Here is an 18,068-nt window from a genome sequence, read left to right on the forward strand (position 1 = left end):
AAAGGGAGTCAGATGAGAAACAAAAATACCAGGGGCACTTTCAGTGTGTGGTCAGGCAGAAAGACTGAGATGAAATGATGTTTAGCCCTGGAAGGTCTAAACAGAGGGACAGGACCTGACTCAGGTGCTCGCAGGTGCCCTCTGGTGGTGGTGGGAGAAACAGACATGGGACCCTGGCCCTGTAGCTCAGTTGGTTAGAGAATCATCCAGATACACCAAGGTTGTGGGTTTGATCCCCAGTCAGGGCACATACAAGAATCAACCAGTGAGCTCTGGATGGTCTGGCTCAGTGGACTGAACACCGGTCTGCAAACCAAAAGGTTGCCGGTTCAATTCCTGATCAGGGCACATGCCTAGGTTGCAGGCCAGGTCCCTAGTTGGGGGTGTGCAAGAGGTAACCACACATCGATGTATCTCTCCCTCTTTTTCTCCCTCCCTTCCCCTCTCTAAAAATAAATAAATAAAATATTAAAAAAGAACCAGTGAATGCATCAATAAGTGGAATAACAAATGTATAATTCTCTCCCTCCTTTCCTCTCTCTAAAAAACAGTAAATAAAAATTTTAAAAAAGAGACAGACATTGGGGCTGACAGGAACCTAGGAACCAAGTACCAAGAGACTGTGCTGGTCCAGGTGGGAGATGGTGGGGCTGGATCTGGGTTCTGCTGAGGACATAGAGCAGGGGCAGATTCCAATAGAGTTTACCAAACTCCTGGTGCATATGGATGTAGAGAGAGAGAAAGGCATTGTTGGTGGCCCTGAGCTCCTGCAGGGAAGGAGCAGCCATCGGCTGTGATGAGGAAGGTGGAGGCAGGCCAGGCCAGGGGACAGTCAGGAGCTAGGTTTGAGCCACGCCGAGGCAGAGGCCTGTGGGGATTGGGGAGGCAGCTGGGTCAGTACAGGCTTTAGGAAGGGGTGTGAATTGGTGGGTTGTGATTGTACGGTGCTGTTTATAGTCATGGGACAGAATGAGATCCCTGAGTGATTGGAGATGGAGACGGGACAAGGAGGCTCTTGGTAAATCTGTCTCCTGGGGTGTTGGTGGGAGACTTTATTTAGCACAAGAAAAGGCAGCCCCCCAGATTCACACACATACCCCCTCGTCCAGGAACCAGAGACCACCTGCATCAGCGGTTAGGTGTCATGCAAGACCCAGTAGCTCTGCATGAGCAGCTGGCAGGTGAACGACATTCTCCCAGCTCATCCTCCCAGGACCACCACGCCACTGCTCATCTGCACCAGCAGTTCCAGCTGAGTCCCTTGCTTTGTGTAGGAAAAGCTCTGTCTTGCTTTTTTCTAAGCTGCCCCAAAGACCTACTTTGGCCATCAGCTGGCTTCAAAAACCTCTGTAGCTCTTTTAGCCTCATCATCTTCCCTCCTCTGCCCAGACAGCCTGGGCCCTGCAGTGGGATGGACCTGTTGGGAAGCTTTTTCTGGCAGAGTGACACCGGGCACCTGGCCCAGTGTCAACCCTCCTGTACAGGGGGTTGAAGATATAACCTGATAGATTGTTTATAAGTTCAGAAAACCCAAAATAACAGTAGCAGAAATAGGTAGATGTTCTTGTTTTTTTATATAAATCAAGTCAAGACTTGACCATCCAGGGCAGGTGGGGCAGCTCCACAGGCACCTGGGCCCAAGCCTTCCTATTCCTCAGCCTTCCTCCTCCTTGTCCAAGATGACTGCCCAAACTTCAGCCATCCTGATGATGTTGCAAGCATCGGGGAAGAGGGAGAGATGTAACAAAGGCATGCCTCTCCCCTCACAACTCCTTCCAGAAGTCCCTCAAAGCAGCCACTCACTGACACCAGTTGGCCAGAGCTCTGCCACTGCGCCATGCCTAACCCACATCTCACAAAGACTTTGGAGTAGCTTGGTCGTCTCAGCCGTGCCTGCCCTGTGAGACAGGACAGGGTGCGGATGTTGCCACCCTCCTGGGGCCTGTGGTTTTGAGTGTCTGGGTCAAATGTGAATCCCGGTCATTCAGACCCCAGAGCTTACTACACTTGAGCTGGGCCCATAGTCCAGGTTGAGCATGTGCCTCTCTCTTCCATCACAGGAACGTCTACAAGGACCTGCGGCAGATCGAGCTGGCCTGTGACTCTCAGGAGGATGTGGACAGCTGGAAGGCCTCATTCCTCCGAGCCGGTGTCTACCCTGAGAAGGACCAGGTGAGCAGTGGCCGCGCCCTGCCTTGCCAGCACATCATTGGCTGAGCTGCCCCCACCCTGGGGGAGGAAGGGAGCTGGGGTCTCACAGGATGGGTCATTTTCGGGCTGTATTTGCCAGAACTCACTGAAGGCATGTAGCCCGTATCCTCAGGCAAACAAAACAGAAAGGTGGGGGAGGATTTTGTCGTCAGGGCCCAGAAGGTTCTCCAACTGAAGCCGAAGACAGGGATGAATAGGGACTGGGATCCCATCCGCTTTGTTCTCTCTTCTCCTTCCCTCTTTGAGGTAGAGTGAACATGGCCACCCTCAGTCCCCAAATGAACACATTTCAGTCCTCAAGAGGATCTCGCCTCCCAAAGGGGGTTCTGGTTACCCCAGGTCTAAGCAGCTCAGGCCAGGGGCAGGCAGGGCCACATGGTGCCTACACAGCCATCGGGAGCCAGCCTTGGAGGGTTAGTCGTGGGTGGGACAGGGCAAGCAATTTCCAGGGAAGGGGGCTCCCCACACTCTCCTTAGGCTGCAGTCACCCTCACCATCTCTGCTACCTTGTAGGCAGAAAATGAGGATGGAATTCAGGAGAACACCTTCTCCATGGACCCGCAGCTGGAGCGCCAGGTGGAGACCATTCGCAACCTGGTGGACTCCTACGTGGCTATCATCAACAAGTCCATCCGCGACCTCATGCCAAAGACCATCATGCACCTCATGATCAACAACGTAAGCCTCTGGTCACAGGCAGGGACCAGGGGATTAGAGTTAGTCACCACTGTTTAAACATCACAGTCTGGATTCCCAGCCTATTCTGGGAAACTGGAAGGTACAGGCCACACAGGGTTCACACTCCCATTTATCAGGTAATTCAAGCTAATGTGACACGTGAGCTTCTTCTGAATTAATTTGTTTAGTCTTACAATAACCCTGGGAGAGGGATTACTATCCTCATTTTATAGACAGGAAAATGGAGGCCCAGAGAGTTCAGGAAACCTGCCCCAACACTCAGAAGAGTGGGAGGTGGGACCTCACTCTTAAAGAGTGGGAGCTGGGGACAGACTCAAAGCCAGGCTGGGTCTGTCCCCAGCTGTAGCCCGGTGTTGGCAGCCTTGGCCTCCTCATGGCCTGCAGCCCAGCCCACCTTTACTTTAAGTGGGACACGCTTGCCCTGAGGCTTGCAAGCCTCTCATTCAGTTTTCCCTTTCGCAAAATGCGGCTGTACTAATTGCCTCCCATTTTAGGCCTCCTGCATGGCGGTAGGTGCTCAGAAAGCTACGTAGACCAGCTCTGATTTGTGTTGTGACTATAAAAGCTGCAACTATGACAGGGTCTAAAGCAAAAATCTCAAGTCCCTTCCCTTCCATTCCAGTTCTCACAGTCTCCTTCTCAGTGGGGATCAGTGTTCAGTTTTGTGGGTGCCCTGGGATATTCTTCACAGATAGATGAAACTTATAAGGTTCTGCAGCCTGAAATATAAAATGCATTATGCTTTGACCCTGCAGTTCTACTTAAGGAAGTTCCCACACAGAGACATTTGCCCACATGCCAATTGAGCACATGCATGGTTATGCTTTTCAGCATTGTTTTGTGGTGGCCAAAGGTTTGAAATCTCTATCCTTTTAATAGAATCCATTTAATAAATATCAATCGTATCACAAAAAGAAAAAAGAATGAGAAATATCTCCGTTGCCTTTGCTATAATAACTTTCATTATGAAGTGGAAATGTATGGAGTATAACAGTATACAGGAAGACTCCATTTGTGTTTAAAAGGAGGGGAAATACATATACATTGTATGCATCCATATCTCTGGAAGTTTGTATAAGAACGTGGTTCTTGTTGCTTCCCAGGACTTCAGGGGGGCTGAGGAGGCTGGTGTGGACAAAGGAGTTTGTGCTGTACCTTTCTGTTTTATCTTTTCTTTTACCACTCTTTCAAAATGCAGATGTTTGAACAGCTGATGCAGTCACATTTAGAAACTATAGAGTGTGGTCATCTTCGAAGATAGTGAAAGTCTGAGAAGATGTCCAATATAGACAATTTGTAGGCAGTGTCTTCTGCTATGAGGTGTCTCATATCCACTAAATAGATGGGTTTCAGTCTCAAGCCACTCTTGACCGTAGTGGGCGTGCTTTGGAAGCATCCCCCCTAAAAGCAAGAACAAGTTGGCCATTTCCACCATTAAACTTCCTGTTGAGTTACTAGTCAGCGCAGTCGAAAAATAATGTAGACGTGTGCACATTAAAAAAGAATAGGAAAAATTATTCATGTTTGTTGAAGTTCATGTACACATAATGTTACCTAGATATCCCAAGAAGAGTAACTGAAGAACTCTCGTATCCTGTAGGAGGATTCAGGAACAAAGTATAAAATTAATGAACAGAAAAACTAGTGCAATAAGTCCTCAGCTCTATAGATAGGTTCTACAATTTTAAGTGAAATGACTTAAAACGAAGACAATTTTTCCATAGGCTAATTACGTACACCTAAAACTAATATAACTAATATACTATTGTATACCAACCGTACTCAAATTTTAAAAACACCATAGGCCAATTGGTATATATAAATAAGGGTTAGGTTCCTAGGAAATTGCATCAATGATACAATCAAATGACAGCAGACATTATTAGAGGGCCTGCTGTAGTTTTTTGAAGCAAAAGCCAGTTTGAAGATAAAGTGATAGGAGAAAAGACAGTAAGAAAAGAGATATGCTTCTAGGAATACCTTTAATAAGAATCTCCTGAAACAGATTGGAAGAACGCCTGAAAGCATCCCCGAGGGACTCGGAAGCCAGCCAGGTAGAAAGCTCACCTGTGTTTTAAACATCTTACATGCTCTACAACGAAGACAAAGAAAGACCTACCTAGAGTGGTGGATGCTTTTCCAGCCGGTCAGAATAGTCAGCTGAGTACATGGTTGGTGTGGTGGGAAGCCCTGACCTCTCTGACCCTTGCCCCTAGACGAAGGCCTTCATCCACCACGAGCTGCTGGCCTACTTATACTCATCGGCAGACCAGACCAGCCTCATGGAAGAGTCAGCTGACCAGGCCCAGAGGAGGGATGACATGCTGCGCATGTACCACGCACTCAAGGAGGCGCTCAACATAATCGGGGACATCAGCACCAGCACCGTGTCTACGCCCGTGCCCCCACCTGTTGATGACACCTGGCTCCAGAGCACCAACAGCCACAGGTCCTTGACGCCTGCTCACCCATTTGCTGTAGAGGCTGCTGCCTGGGGGGTTCCTAGCTCTTCTCCCAACCCACGGGTGGGCAGGGTAAAGGGGTCCAACCCAGATGGGACAGCACCCAGGGCTAGTCACAGTGGGAGCTGCTAGCCCACCTCAGCCTGAAGGGACCGGGAGAGAAAACAGTTAAAGAACAGCCTGCCTCCTGATGCCTTTCATTGCTTCGGCACAATGAAACCCAGACAAGAGGCCTGGGCAACACCAGCCATGGGGGTCAGCCTCCTGGGGCACAGAGCATGACCAAGAATGGTGAGTGGGGGAGGATCTGGAAGGACAAACAGGACATAACCAGCACATCTCCTTCCCCCAAGTTTCCTTGAGCTGTTAGATGGAAATGAGACCGCGGTGTGGGTAATTCATAGTAGCTGGCAGGGAAACCTAACCAGTGCAGGGGTGTGCAAGTGGTGGGAGGAGAGAGCAGGATAGGTCAGGGAAATGTCATAGGAGGTAGCAGCCCCACTGAGACCCCAGGGAGACCCTTAGGGAGAGGAAACAGCATCCAGCCTGGAGAGCAGCGGGCCCAGGGGTGTCCCATGGGGCACCTGGGGCAGGGGCTTGTGGCCTCCGGAGGCATGTGGACTCGATATGTAGGGCAGAGCTGGGCTCCGGTAGGATTTTCAATTATGGAGGGTGGATTGGAGGAAGCACGGAGGGCAGGCCCAAGCAGGGCCAAAGAGAGAGAAATGTCTCTGAAAGTGAGGTCAGGAAGCAGGAGCCCCTGGCCAAGGACAGGTTTTTGGGTGAGAGGATGGCCATCTCTAGCAGGTCCATCTGGGGGGTGGGCAGAGGAGCCCAGCGCACCTGCACTGCCTCTTGCCCAGGTCCAGGCGTTTACCCACATCTCCCTGGGTGGTGGTTGGTGCCAGCCTGGTGTTCCTGACCGCAGTTTCCAGCCCACACCTTCTTTCTTCCACAGCCCCACTCCACAGCGCCGACCCTTATCCAGCGTGCACCCCCCAAGCCGGCCCCCAGCAGTGAGGGGTTCCACCCCAGGGCCTCCCCTGATACCTGTGCCGGTGGGGGCAGCAGCCTCCTTCTCAGCGCCTCCCATCCCGTCCCGGCCTGGACCCCAGAGTGTGTTTGCCAATAACGACCCCTTCTCGGCCCCGCCCCAGATCCCATCTCGGCCTGCTCGGATTCCACCCGGCATTCCCCCTGGAGTACCCAGGTAAGGCTGGCCCCTCATTGCCTACCATCTAGTCACTGGCCTGCACCCTACAGGGAATAGAGTCGTAACCAGCATCTACATTTGACTGGTGGGGAAACTGAGGCCAAGAGAAGCCAAGTTGACTACCCAAAGTCATGGAGTGGTAGAGTCAGGTGACTCCAAGGCTCCAAGCTTGTCCATCCAGCTTGGAGCCCTCACATGGGGGTTGGGCCTTTGCTTCCTTACTGAGGACACACATCAGTCATGGCATAACCTTGCCCTCCTCTCCCCACCTTGCAGGCCAAGCTCTCTTCTCCCCACTTGTCCCATGGAGAACCTGAGGTTCAGGGCTGGTGGGGGACTTGTCCGGGGTCACAGAGCAAGTGAATGACTGCAGGGGTACCAATGCCTAGGCTTGGCAAACTCCTTCCTGGCATCCTGGCAGCCTTCAGAGCATCTAGCAAAGGGCAGCAGCCTGGGATAGGGTGGTGGGGCCTGGGTTGTCACCGTTGCCTTTGCTTGCAGCCTCACTGCCGTCTCCCCCTCCCTGTCTGTCTTTATTCTCTTTGCAGCAGAAGACCCCCGGCTGCGCCCAGCCGGCCCACCATTATCCGCCCAGCCGAGCCGTCCCTGCTCGACTAGGCTGCAGGGGCTTTTCTTGGGGGTTTCTTGTGCACCCTTGGTGCAGGAGCTTCAGTGGTCTGGGCCCCTCTGCCGTCCCTGGCCCTCTTGTCCCTGCACCAGGACCAGGCTCCCCAACTCTTTCCTAACCCTGGTCCAGTCAGGGGCTGGCCTGGCCCCCATCCCCATCTGGACATAGCACTGAATGAAGGGGCCCTGGAGCCCTTGTGTGGGAGGACCTTAGGTGTTGCACTTTGGGGGATGAGGTGTTGGGTAGCAGAAGGAACTGGATCCTGAGCACCATCTGTGGTGAGGTATCCCAGCTAGTTTGGGGTGGACTTACCCAGGGGCTTCTCTGGCCTAGAAAGCCTGAGCAGACCAGGCCTTCTAGAAACTGGGCACCAAGGAGACCTGTACCCCTGGTCCTTATTGGGGTACAAGTGATGTAGACACTTCTCAGCAGCAGGAGCTCCTGGTGGTAAGCCAGGAGTGGGTCCAGTGCTGCCTGCCCCGCCCAAGTTGTACATACTCCTTTCTTGGCCGTACTAACCACACGGCCCAGCCTTGGCTGCCACAGGTGCCTTTGCCAGGTCCAGAACCCTCAGCTCTGCAGGCCTCACTCTCTCTTTTCCTTCAGCCCTCTTCTCTCATGGGTCCCCAGAGTGGCCGGGCTCAGGGCTGAATGGGTAAGGAGACTGGGGGCCCCTTGGCTCCCACCCAGGCCTCCCACACGGGGTGGACCCAGGTGGCTGCTCTCCGAGCAGACCTTGCTCACTGCTCGCTCGTTTTGACCACTGTAAGTGCCTGCACTCTGTATCCTATTAATAAACTAAAATAAAGGGAAGACGCTTCTAGTGGCTGCTGTGTGGGCCTTTTGTGTTGGCGTTCAGGCTGAGGACGTGGGCTGCTTGCTTTCCCCCAGAGGCCTTCAAGTAGGCCCCCATCCGTCCCACCATGGGCTCCCCCACACGTCACTCATGGGGACTCTGCTCTTGTGGGGAGGGTTCATTTCTTCCAGAAGAATCCATACTCTAGAAGGGAAAGCTTTTACTTTCCGTAACATCTCAAAAGTGGAGGCAGTATCCCCCACCGCCCCACCTCACTATACCACACAGAAGCCTGGGGCGGGCATCAGAATCACGGAGGGGAGAGGGAGTCCTAGCTCTCCACCCCAGACTGTGCAGTGGTCAGCCTCTGTCCCCACCTTAAAGCCCTGAGCACTTCCTGCAAGTCCCCTCTTCCCCCTCTCAGGGCCCCAGGCCTTCTGGCCCAGCGGGGACACAGTTCAACTTTGCTTTCTGATTTTTCTCTTATGCCCAGGCGACCACCTCCGTCGGCTCCTGCCAGACCCTTCTTCTGAGCTTCGTGGGAGATCCCTCCCCCCTTCTGCCTGCCCTCTTGGGGGCAGGTCTGATCTGGCTCGTGTCCCTGAACCCCAGTCACCAGGCTCTGTGATTTTCTGACCATAATTTATTGGCTCCAGTCCCCAGCCCAGACCAGCCTTTGTTCTGTGAGGCTCCTATGCAGGCTTTGGCCAGACCATCCCTCAGAACTGCCTTGGGCCCCTGCAGGGGGAGCAGAAGGGGCAGGTTGTCTCGCAGGCTCCGTTCCTGGAATTCTGTTATTGGACCTCACACCTAGCCCCTGCTGGGCCAAGGGGCCGGCTCCTTCCTGTTAATAAAGTGACTGTCCTGGCAAGAACACTGCTGCTGAGTTTCCTTCCCAACCCTTGGCATGAGCAAACACCCTCAGCAGCAGCAACAGGACCCAGGCGGAGTGACAAGGAGGGGGAGGGAAGGCATGGGGTCCTATGAGCAGCAAGCTTCCTTCCACCTCCAGCTGACTCACAGGGCCAGTGGGGAAGGGAAAGGGACACTTGCTTTCTGGGCCCCATCCAGCACCAGGCAGTGGTGGTACAGCTGAAAGGCTCAGGCTAAGGCACATTTATAGTAGGGACAGAGGCGGGGCCAGGGACCCCAGGGTTGCATCCAAATGCTGCAGTGCCCTCCCCACCCTGTGCACAATTTCCAGGAAAGTACATGCAGCCACTAAGCCACCCTTCTGGATGGCCTAGACCTACAAGCCAGCCAGTGTTCTGGCCTGAAAGGGAAGACACACAGGGGCCACATCTCACACCCAGAATGTACAGCCTCATCTCCCATAGGAACTAAGTTGGTGAAGGGACTCTCCACACACAAGTCTTACACACATGCACCCTGCTGTCACTCCTTTTCCATGTTCTTCCTTCAGGGGCAGGGGCTACGTAGGCACAGGGCGCTTATCCTGAAAGAAGCGCTTGAGTGTGCAGACCTGCAGCACAGCCACTAGCAGCAGCACAGCCACGTTGACAGCCGACCAGAAGTTGACCCGTTCCAGATTGCCCTCTTGCAGGTTGCGATCACGTGCTTCAAAGGCTCGCAACAGTGTCAGCATCTGGATGCTGCGCTCCAGACGGGTCCTCATGGTCTCAATAGACTCCTGTAGAACAAGGGAGGAGCAGAGTCAGGCCTCCATCCTTTGGGGAGCAGAGACCAATCAAATGAGAAACTGGGGTGAGAGTCTGTGTTGCAGGGGGAGAGAAAACTGAGAGCACAGACTATCCAGACTGCCTGCCCCAGTCCAAATCCTCATTCTGACACTCACTGGCTGTGAAAACATGAGCAAATTAATTAACCTCTCCGGGCCTCAATTTCTTTCTCAGAATTATGAGAATTGAATGCTTAAATAAATTTAAAGAATGTATTTACTAGGGGATAACACAGTTACTGAGGCCAGACTGCCTGGGTTCAAATATTGGCTCTACCAGTTGCTAGCTGTGTGGCCTTATGACAATTACTTAGCCATCCTGTGCCTCAGTAAAATAGGGGATGATTTGAGCACACTATTTTATAGGATGGTTATGGAGATTTAATGAATTACATAAGACCTTAAAATCAGGGTTTACACCTAGAAATGTGCTATTATTTTTAACTGTGAGCTGCTACTATTAATATAAGTTGGAGGCACCACTGCTAAGAAAGGCTAGGTCAGGCCAAGAAGGGCTTTAGCCAAGGCTGGAGGGCAGGGACACACTGTAGCCCAAAGCCAGAGATCTGGAAAGGAGTAGCTCCATCTCAGCTTGGGTGCACCTTGATGTCCTCCATCTTAACATCCAGCATCTCCTCAGGCTCCACGACCTCTGCCCAGCCTTCGACCTCCTCATCGTCCTGCAGGCTGTCAAAGATGAGTTCGAAGAACACCAACTTCTCGGAGATTGTGCTGAAGGAGTTGTCAAAGCACAGCTTGTAGTCCCCAGCCTCCGTGGGTTCTACCCTGGGCAGATAGGCAGACACACAGACATGACCCTGAATGGCCGCCAGCCGGACTTTGCGAAACAGGGTGGTAACCGGAGGCTGCTGGGGAGGGGCAGGGCTGTAATCGAACCCTAGCAGGCAGCAGGACTGAACTCACGTGTGCACCCCATCTGCCTTGCGGGACTCACTGACCAGCAGCACGCCCTGAGGGCTCTCCAGCGTGAAATCCACATCCAGCCCAGCACCTCCGATCACCTGGGGGGCAGGTAAGAGCAGTTGAAGGGTTAGGGGTAGGCCAAGAGCACCTACCAGAGATAGCTAGGGCTGGACCACCGCGCAGACCTATACAGACCACTAGGGACCCACTCGAGCACTGACACCCACAACGCAACCGGGTCCAATTCCCACCCGTCCTCCCTCCAGGCGGTGATCATTGCCTTGGCTGCGCCCTCACTGATATGCCAGCTTTGGGATCAACTCTTTCGTCTGGTAACGCCCCCGTCCGAAGTCCTTGATCAGCTTTTACTTGGCCACGCCCCTGACTTGCCACGCCCCAAATGAGACAACCAGTCTAGCCTTTAGCCCAAGACCCCCCAAAATTCTCCAGCTGATCCAGACCTTTCTCTCAGCCTGCCCTGGTCACGCCCACCAGCCCAATCCAACACGCCTTGGCCACGCCCACGGGAAAGTCAGGCCCTATAAAGGGCTCTATTTCCCAATGGCCCGCCTCCCGGCTGTCTTTAGCCCCGCCTTCACCCGTTATCCCTACCCCTTCCGGTCCTAAGCGCTGTGCCCGCCCCCTCCGTCTGACTCAGATTCCTCCCCGACGCTCCAGTCCCTTCCCTGTTCAATGCAAGCCTTCCTGTAGCTGCGTGGCCACACCCCCTCTTCTTGGATCCCCTCGCTCCCCAGACCGGGACCCTCTGTACCTGGTACTCGGTCTCGAGGCTTGCGTTGGCAGGAGCAGACTGGTAGAAACATTGCTTCCTCCCCGCAGGCAGCAGGAATGTGAACTCGCCGTCCTGGATCGGTGGGGGTCCTGCCCCTCCCACCCCCACTGACGGCAGTAGTAGCCACAGAGTCAAGGTTAGGGCCGCCCCGGCCGCCATCATCTAGATCATACTCCGATTTGCTAACGGGTCGCGGCACCTTTAAGGGCTAATCCTGCCCCCTCTGCTATTTGGCGCGACTCATTGGCAGCCGCTTCTGCCCGTTTTCCGAAACTAGCGGAGTCAGAAGTGAAGGACCCCTTATAGGTGTAGCTGCCCAAACAAATGCCTCATGTGCCCCCAAACATTTAACCTTTTAAAGACTTTTTTTTATGAGAGGCTTCCACTTTTACTCTCAATTGCTGGTGAAGGAAAAAATGCCAAAAACAAGTACCGTTATGGTGTAGTCTTCTCAGGCAAATATTAAGACAACTAAAATAAAGGCGGCTGGGTCCTTCAAAGGCACATCCCTGCGGTTTTCCAAAGGTGCGGCACAACAAATCTTGCATTACCTGGTCTGGATGGAGCAAAACCAAAATAAAGGCTGGGCTTGTGCCTGCACGCGAACCCTAGGACTTGCGTATAAAAGCCTCTGCTGGGGTAGGGCGGAGAGTTTTTCATATTAACGGGTGTAGCATGTTGTTCCTGGTCTCTGAGCAGAGCCCCAGCTTCCAAGCCTGACTTCTCATTTCCTTTGCGCCTTAGAACCATCACTTTATCAGTTTCCTCACTTGTAAGTTGTGGGTGATGAGAATTGAGTGAGATGAAGCTCTGGTCTATAGTGAGCTGTGTTCCTTGCATAGTCACTACAGGGGTGTGGCCCCAACCGGCCACCCAAGGGTCTCAAATTTAGGGGCCAGACATTACACAGAATGATTCAACTGGCTCAGGGTAAGAAAAACTCAACCCAAGTGCTTAGAGTCAGCAGAGAAGAGATGAAGAGAGTGTGGGCCTGGGAGCCAGGTTGCCTAGTTCAAACCACTCCTGACCCTTTACTTGAGGCAATGGCCCTGCTGATCCTCAATTTCCTCATCTGTAAAATGGGATGCTACAAGGCCTATCTCATTGGGGTGTTGTGAAGATGAATTAAGATAATGCTTGTTTAAGTGCTTGGCACATCATAGGCCTCATTAAATATCTGTTATATTCTAGGTGTATAATCCAACCATTTAACCTCTTCCTCAGTCTGCCTTAGAGGATTTGGAGACGACCTCCCTCTGGGAAGCAGATAAACAAAGAAGTCATTGGAGAAATGGACTCTGCTTGGTGATTCCGTCTAAACATAAGAAAAACTGTTTAGACGGAAATTTTGAGTCTTTAAAGTTAGGCCTGGGAGAGGTTGGCAGATGGTGACAATTACTCTTCAAATACAGCTGGTAGTTGTCGGCGCCTTCCTGCATTTGGAGAACTTGGGGAAGTTACACCACTTTGTAAGGTCAAAGTTTATGTACGGTTGTGCTTAGTATTTTGTTTCACTAGTATTTCTATCATTCGGACGCTGCTTGGACATTTTGAAGTAGTTGTGGAGAAGGAGTGATGTTTTTAATGGTTTTTTAAATGAGTATGTTTATGTAGTAAACATTACTACATAAAATCAACCATTTTATAGGGAATAATTCAGTGGCAATTAGTACATTCAGTATGCTGTGCAACCACCACTTCTTCCTACTTCTGAAATATTTTATCAGCCCAAAAGAAAAGAAAACCATGTACCCATTAAGCAATTATTCCTCATTCCCCCATTCACCCCAGCTTCTGGCAACTGCCAGTCCACCTATATGGATTTACAGATTCTGGATTTCTGATGTAAGTGGAATGTGGGAGTGTTTGGCTAATTTCACTTAGCAAAATGTTTTCAAGGTTCATCATCATAGCATGTATCAATATTAAATTCCTTTTATGGCTGAATAGTATTCCAATATATGGATTACCACAATTTGTTTAACCATTCACGTGCTGGTGAACATTTGGGTTGTTTCTATCTTTTGTCTATTGTGTGTATAATGCTGCTGTGTACATGTGTGTATATGGTTTTTTGTTTTTTTAGTATCTGCTTTCAATTCTTTAACGATTTACCTAGGAGTGGAATTGCTGGGATCATATGGTAATTCTACATGTAACATTTTTAAGGAGCTGCCAAACTGTTGCACAATATTTGCACAATTTTACATTCCCACCAACCATGTATGAGGGTTCTAGTTTCTCCACATATTCATCAACACATGTTACTTTCTATTTTATTTTTATTATAGTCATCTAATGGGTGTGAAGGTGTATTTCATTGTGGCTTTGATTTACATTTCCATAATGATGTTAAGCATCTTCTCATGTGCTTCTTGGCTATTTGTATATCTTTGGAGAAATGTCTGTTCAAGTCTTTGCCCATTTTAAAATCAGGTGGTGTGTCCTTTTGTTGAGTTATAAGAGTTTTTATATATTATGAGAGAAAAAGGACAAAAAAATGAAAAACCTCTCCTACTCTGCAGATCTATGACGTTTCAGTGCTTCCACAGGGCAGTTCCAGCTCTGCCTTAGCTTTCACTTCCTATCCTGCTGAGCAACAGATCAGCCAGAGGTGAAAGCTTGTCTTCTCAGGTCTTTTCTGAGCATTTGTCCTGCATTGGGCATGCACGATGCCTTCTAAATTCCCCAGTATATATGGGTACTTTTGAGTGCTCTATTTACCCAAAGAAACTTTCACCCCAGCTATTCCTCCCAGCTTTAATAATAGCATGTCTGTCGTTGTCCTCAGTGGTCACCTTTTGTCCTCAGCAGCTGTGGGTCTTCTTTTGCCTTACACTGTTGACTGCAATCTGAGTCAAAGGGACAAGTACTTGTATCTGGAGTCAGTCTTGCAGATAGCCCCAGACATGTCAGAACAAACACAAGACTGTGAGAAGGAGGGCTGCTCTCAGGAACCAAAGACCAGGGCCCCATCCTGAGGACACAGGCTGCTATCTTCAAGACCTGCCATGCTGGGGAAGGAAATAAAGGAAGGGCACAGAAACACAAAGCTTTCCTGCCACGTTCATGTTGCTTTTAACCTTTTCCAGGGTTTATATAAAGTTGATTCTGACTGTCTTTGTTCAATTGGTCAATGTTTCTGTGGAGGGACAGGCCCTTGGAGCTACTAATTCTTCCATTTTCACTGACATCTGGGGCCTGAATGCTTATTCTTAATTTCTTTCGATTAAACAAAAACTTCCCCCTTTCCTATTATTCAACAAATATTTACTGAGTATCTGACACTATGAATAAAGCAGGCACTGTGTCCTTGTGGAGCTGTCTTCCTAGCGTTGCTCCACTAAGGTGGCTTTAGGTAGTCATAAGCCCTAAGAAGTAAATGCTAGGTTGTAGGTGGGTGGCTCATTTAGCCTGGGTGGAGTCAGGGAAGGCTTTCCTGAAGAGGTGGCTTTGAAACTCATACTTGAAGAAGAGAGAGGAGGAGACAAACAACGGTGCCCTGAGGTCAGAAGGTGCTCAGAGGGTTCAAGGGGCAGAAAGGAGGTGAAAGGAATGATGGGAGAGAGAGGAGTAACCAGAGAACAGATGGGAGTAGTCAGCACAGGTCACATCACGAAGGGTCCCTCTTCCCTTTGTAGTATTTGCCCCAGAATCTTAGCCTGGGTTTCTTACAACCATGGGGAGTTGGTGGCCTGACTTCCAAAAGATTCTAATATTGTGTGCTGGGCAGTCTGTGCACTCCCCACCAGAGTGGTTTTTCACCCTTCTCTGCACCACTCTGCTGTGGAAGGCTGACCTCTATACCCTGGATCAACCTGGCTGCTTGGGCTCAGCTCTGGCAGGAGATACCAGGCCTGGAGGAGAGGGAGATCTAGGTGTACATCCCCTGGCTCCCACCATATTGGTCTGTATCTCTACCAAAGTCTGTAACTTCATCTCTCTCCAAATTCCAAGACCACTTCCTCCCCAGCAATTTCAGGCCTAAGCCAGTAACAGCCCCCATAACCCAGGAGTCACCATCCCTTGTTGATTTCCCTTCATCCTGTCTGTGACTCCTCAGTTGTACCTCTTAAGGACAATAGCTGTGTGACAGTTGGTGACTAATACAGGTATGTGTTGCTCTTTTTCTGAATTCAATTCCAGGTTATGGATTCCTACACCATATTAAATGCTTCCAGAATGAAGCCCTCACACACACAGAATTCCCTCTACCTAGCACGCCCTTCCTCTGGCTCCTCAGGCTTTTAGAGTCAGATACAGTCAAACCTCGGTTCTTGACCATCTTCGTTCTTGAACAATTTGGTTCTTGACCAAGTTTTTGGACAAAAAAGTCTCGGTTGTCTAATAAAACTTCAGGTCTTGATTCTCTGTCTGACAACCCTTCTGTGCCAATACCAGTATGATCATCAATAAGGTGTCTCTCAGGCAACAAACAAAGGAGACTCGGTTTTTGAACAAATTACTTCTCTAATAGTTTTCTGGAACAAATTAACTTTGAGGACCGAGGTTCAACTGTATCTGGAAGGAATCTCTCAGTTTTGTCTCCTACACATCAAAGCCAAGAATCTCTCAACTCTCTTTTATACACACGCTAGAAACATGAAACTACACTGAATGAATATTTTTTGGCTTCCAGATCAGACAATCAAGAAATATTTATGGTTCATTGTGTACCAAGCAGTGTGATAGGCATCGGGGACCTGCAGGAGACACAAAGGCCCCCAGCCCTGCACCTCTGGAGGAAGCGAGCTGGATGAATTCAATGCATTCAAGCAAGTTCTGTGAACCACCTTGACCTAATCTAATTGACATTTATGGACTATTATACCAAACTGGCAGAGTGTTGTCTCTACGTTTTAAGGGCCGATAGAATGTAGATCAAGATATACAGGGCCATTAAGAAAATCAAATTTCAAAGGATTGAAATTACATGGAGTATATTGTCTGACCACAAAGGAATTAAATGAAAAATCACTAACAGTGTGTTATCAAAGAAGCCCAAATATTTATAAATTAACACCTAAACTATAACTCAGAGAGAAAATTCACAAGGGAAATAAAATAATATTTTAACAATGACAATAAGATGTAGTTACAGCAGTGTTTACAGTAAAATGGATAGCTTTAAATGCTTATATTAGAAGATAAACATTTAAAATCAGTGATCTAAGCTTCCATCTTAAGAAGCTAATAGAAGAAGAGCCAATTAGATACAAGGTAAACAAAAAAAAAAGATAAGACCAAAAAGCAAAGAAATAGGAAACAAAATAGAGGAAAACAACAAAGTCAGAAGTTGGTGCTTTGAAAAGATGAATAGAACTGAATAATTCCTAGCAAGACTAATCAAGGAAAAAAAAGAGGGAAAAAAAGCCAGTTTACATTACCAAGAGGACATATCATCACCACAGACCCCACAAACATTAAAAGGAAAACAAGGAGACCCTGGCCAGGTAGCTCAGTTGGTTAGAGCATTGTCCCGATATGCCAAGGTTATAGGTTTGATCCCTATGCAGGGAACATGCAAGAATCAACAAATGATTGCATAAATAAAGTGGAACAACAAATCTTTCTCCCCCCACCGCCTTTTTCTAATGTTAATTAGTTAAAAGCAGAAAAATGATAAAACATTAACAATTCTGCACCAGTAAGTTCTTCAACTTAGATGAAATAGATAAATTCCTCGGTAACAATAAGCATGCTAATTGAAATAAAATTATAAGACTATGGGAGAATTCAACAAGGGGATTTTTCTAAGTCTAGAAGGTCTGGAAAAGATTTCCCAGAAGCAATATTTAAGTGGAGACCTGAGGGAGTGGATTTGACCAGGGCAATAGAATTGTGTCCCAGGCGGGGAACACAGCATGTGCAAAGGCCCTGAGGTTGGTATGCGGTTTGTGTGTCCAAAGAAAAAAGTTTAGTGGCCCTTTTTGCTGTTTAATGAACACATACTTATATCCTTCCTGGGTGTAGATTTCCAGGTGGACTTGCTTGATTCGAACAGAAACCTTTGGGGACCAAAGCAAACCCAAAGGTCAAGCAAACCTTTGGGCTGGAAATGGAAGGCAATTTATCCTGCAAAGTCTATCATTGCCCCAGCTCTGGAGCGGGGGTTTCACCTGGCTGGTGAGGCTCCTAAGGCTTTTCTTCTGTCTGGCTTCACATTAGAAATGCTCACACCCACTTGGCACTGTGCTTCATACTATGAGTTCTTTGGCTCTTCTGTCCTCTCTCAGCCCCATTACAGAGCAGCAAGATGAGACTTCAAAAAAGGACTGTGTCTTGCCTGAGGTCACAAAGGCCAAGCCCTAACCCCCATGCCCGACTACCCTGAACTTGACACTTGACACGTGTATCAACGCTGGCTGTGGTGTATGTCTTGGGCACAGGTTTCCTAAACAGCCCACAGCCCTTGTCCTTCCTCATGCCCAGGAGGCCTTTCAGGGGTAGGAAAATAAATGCACCCCGACCATTTCATTTGTCCCTCCCATCTGCAGAACCACGGCCACCAAGGGGCAGAGAGGTGCCAAGTTCTGACGGGGGCCAATGGAAGGAGGGGGAAGAGGAGAGAGCCTCTTTCAGTACCCGAGTATGTGTGCAACTTCCTGCCAGTGAGGAAACACTCGGCTAAAATCAGCCCAGC

At 49.6% G+C, this 18,068-nt stretch overlaps 2 protein-coding genes across 13 annotated transcripts in view; one reads left to right on the plus strand and one right to left on the minus strand.

Annotated features, from left to right (window-relative positions):
- DNM2 (dynamin 2) overlaps positions 1-8,883 on the plus strand; it is a 90,545-nt gene extending 81,662 nt beyond the window's left edge. For 7 of the 12 annotated variants that reach the window (XM_053658570.1, XM_053658573.1, XM_037153947.2 and 4 more), the window contains 5 exons: positions 2,061-2,172; positions 2,725-2,889; positions 5,127-5,359; positions 6,331-6,582; positions 7,134-8,036. In XM_053658570.1, coding sequence (XP_053514545.1) covers positions 2,061-2,172; positions 2,725-2,889; positions 5,127-5,359; positions 6,331-6,582; positions 7,134-7,203 — 832 coding nt within the window. In that variant the 3' untranslated portion in view covers positions 7,204-8,036. Of the gene's footprint in view, positions 1-2,060; positions 2,173-2,724; positions 2,890-5,126; positions 5,360-6,330; positions 6,583-7,133; positions 8,037-8,502 lie in introns of those variants that run through there. The other 5 variants (XM_053658572.1, XM_037153949.2, XM_037153950.2 and 2 more) reach the window with 2 other exon arrangements.
- An 87-nt stretch (positions 8,884-8,970) lies between these two features.
- Positions 8,971-11,698, minus strand: TMED1 (transmembrane p24 trafficking protein 1). The gene is made up of 4 exons (XM_037153954.2): positions 11,405-11,698; positions 10,633-10,730; positions 10,311-10,494; positions 8,971-9,660 (listed from the first exon to the last, which is right to left on the minus strand). The coding sequence occupies exons 1-4, from the start codon at positions 11,585-11,587 to the stop codon at positions 9,442-9,444; spliced, it is 684 nt and encodes a 227-aa protein (XP_037009849.1). The 5' UTR covers positions 11,588-11,698; the 3' UTR covers positions 8,971-9,441.
- Positions 11,699-18,068: the final 6,370 nt, after the last annotated feature.

This window comes from Artibeus jamaicensis, unplaced genomic scaffold (assembly GCF_021234435.1).
Source record: "Artibeus jamaicensis isolate MK-2021 breed Jamaican fruit bat unplaced genomic scaffold, CSHL_Jam_final scaffold_537, whole genome shotgun sequence".
Lineage (NCBI taxonomy): Eukaryota > Metazoa > Chordata > Mammalia > Chiroptera > Phyllostomidae > Artibeus > Artibeus jamaicensis.

Bases quoted from the DNA above. Each gene is read 5' to 3' on its own strand.
- TMED1 (XM_037153954.2), bottom strand. From the start codon at position 11,587: ATGATGGCGGCCGGGGCGGCCCTAACCTTGACTCTGTGGCTACTACTG. The intron at 10,495-10,632 runs GTGAGTTCAGTC...CTATCTGCCCAG, and splicing joins AAGGCAGATGGGGTGCACAC to GGTAGAACCCACGGAGGCTG. The intron at 9,661-10,310 runs GTGCACCCAAGC...CTTGTTCTACAG, and splicing joins TTAAGATGGAGGACATCAAG to GAGTCTATTGAGACCATGAG.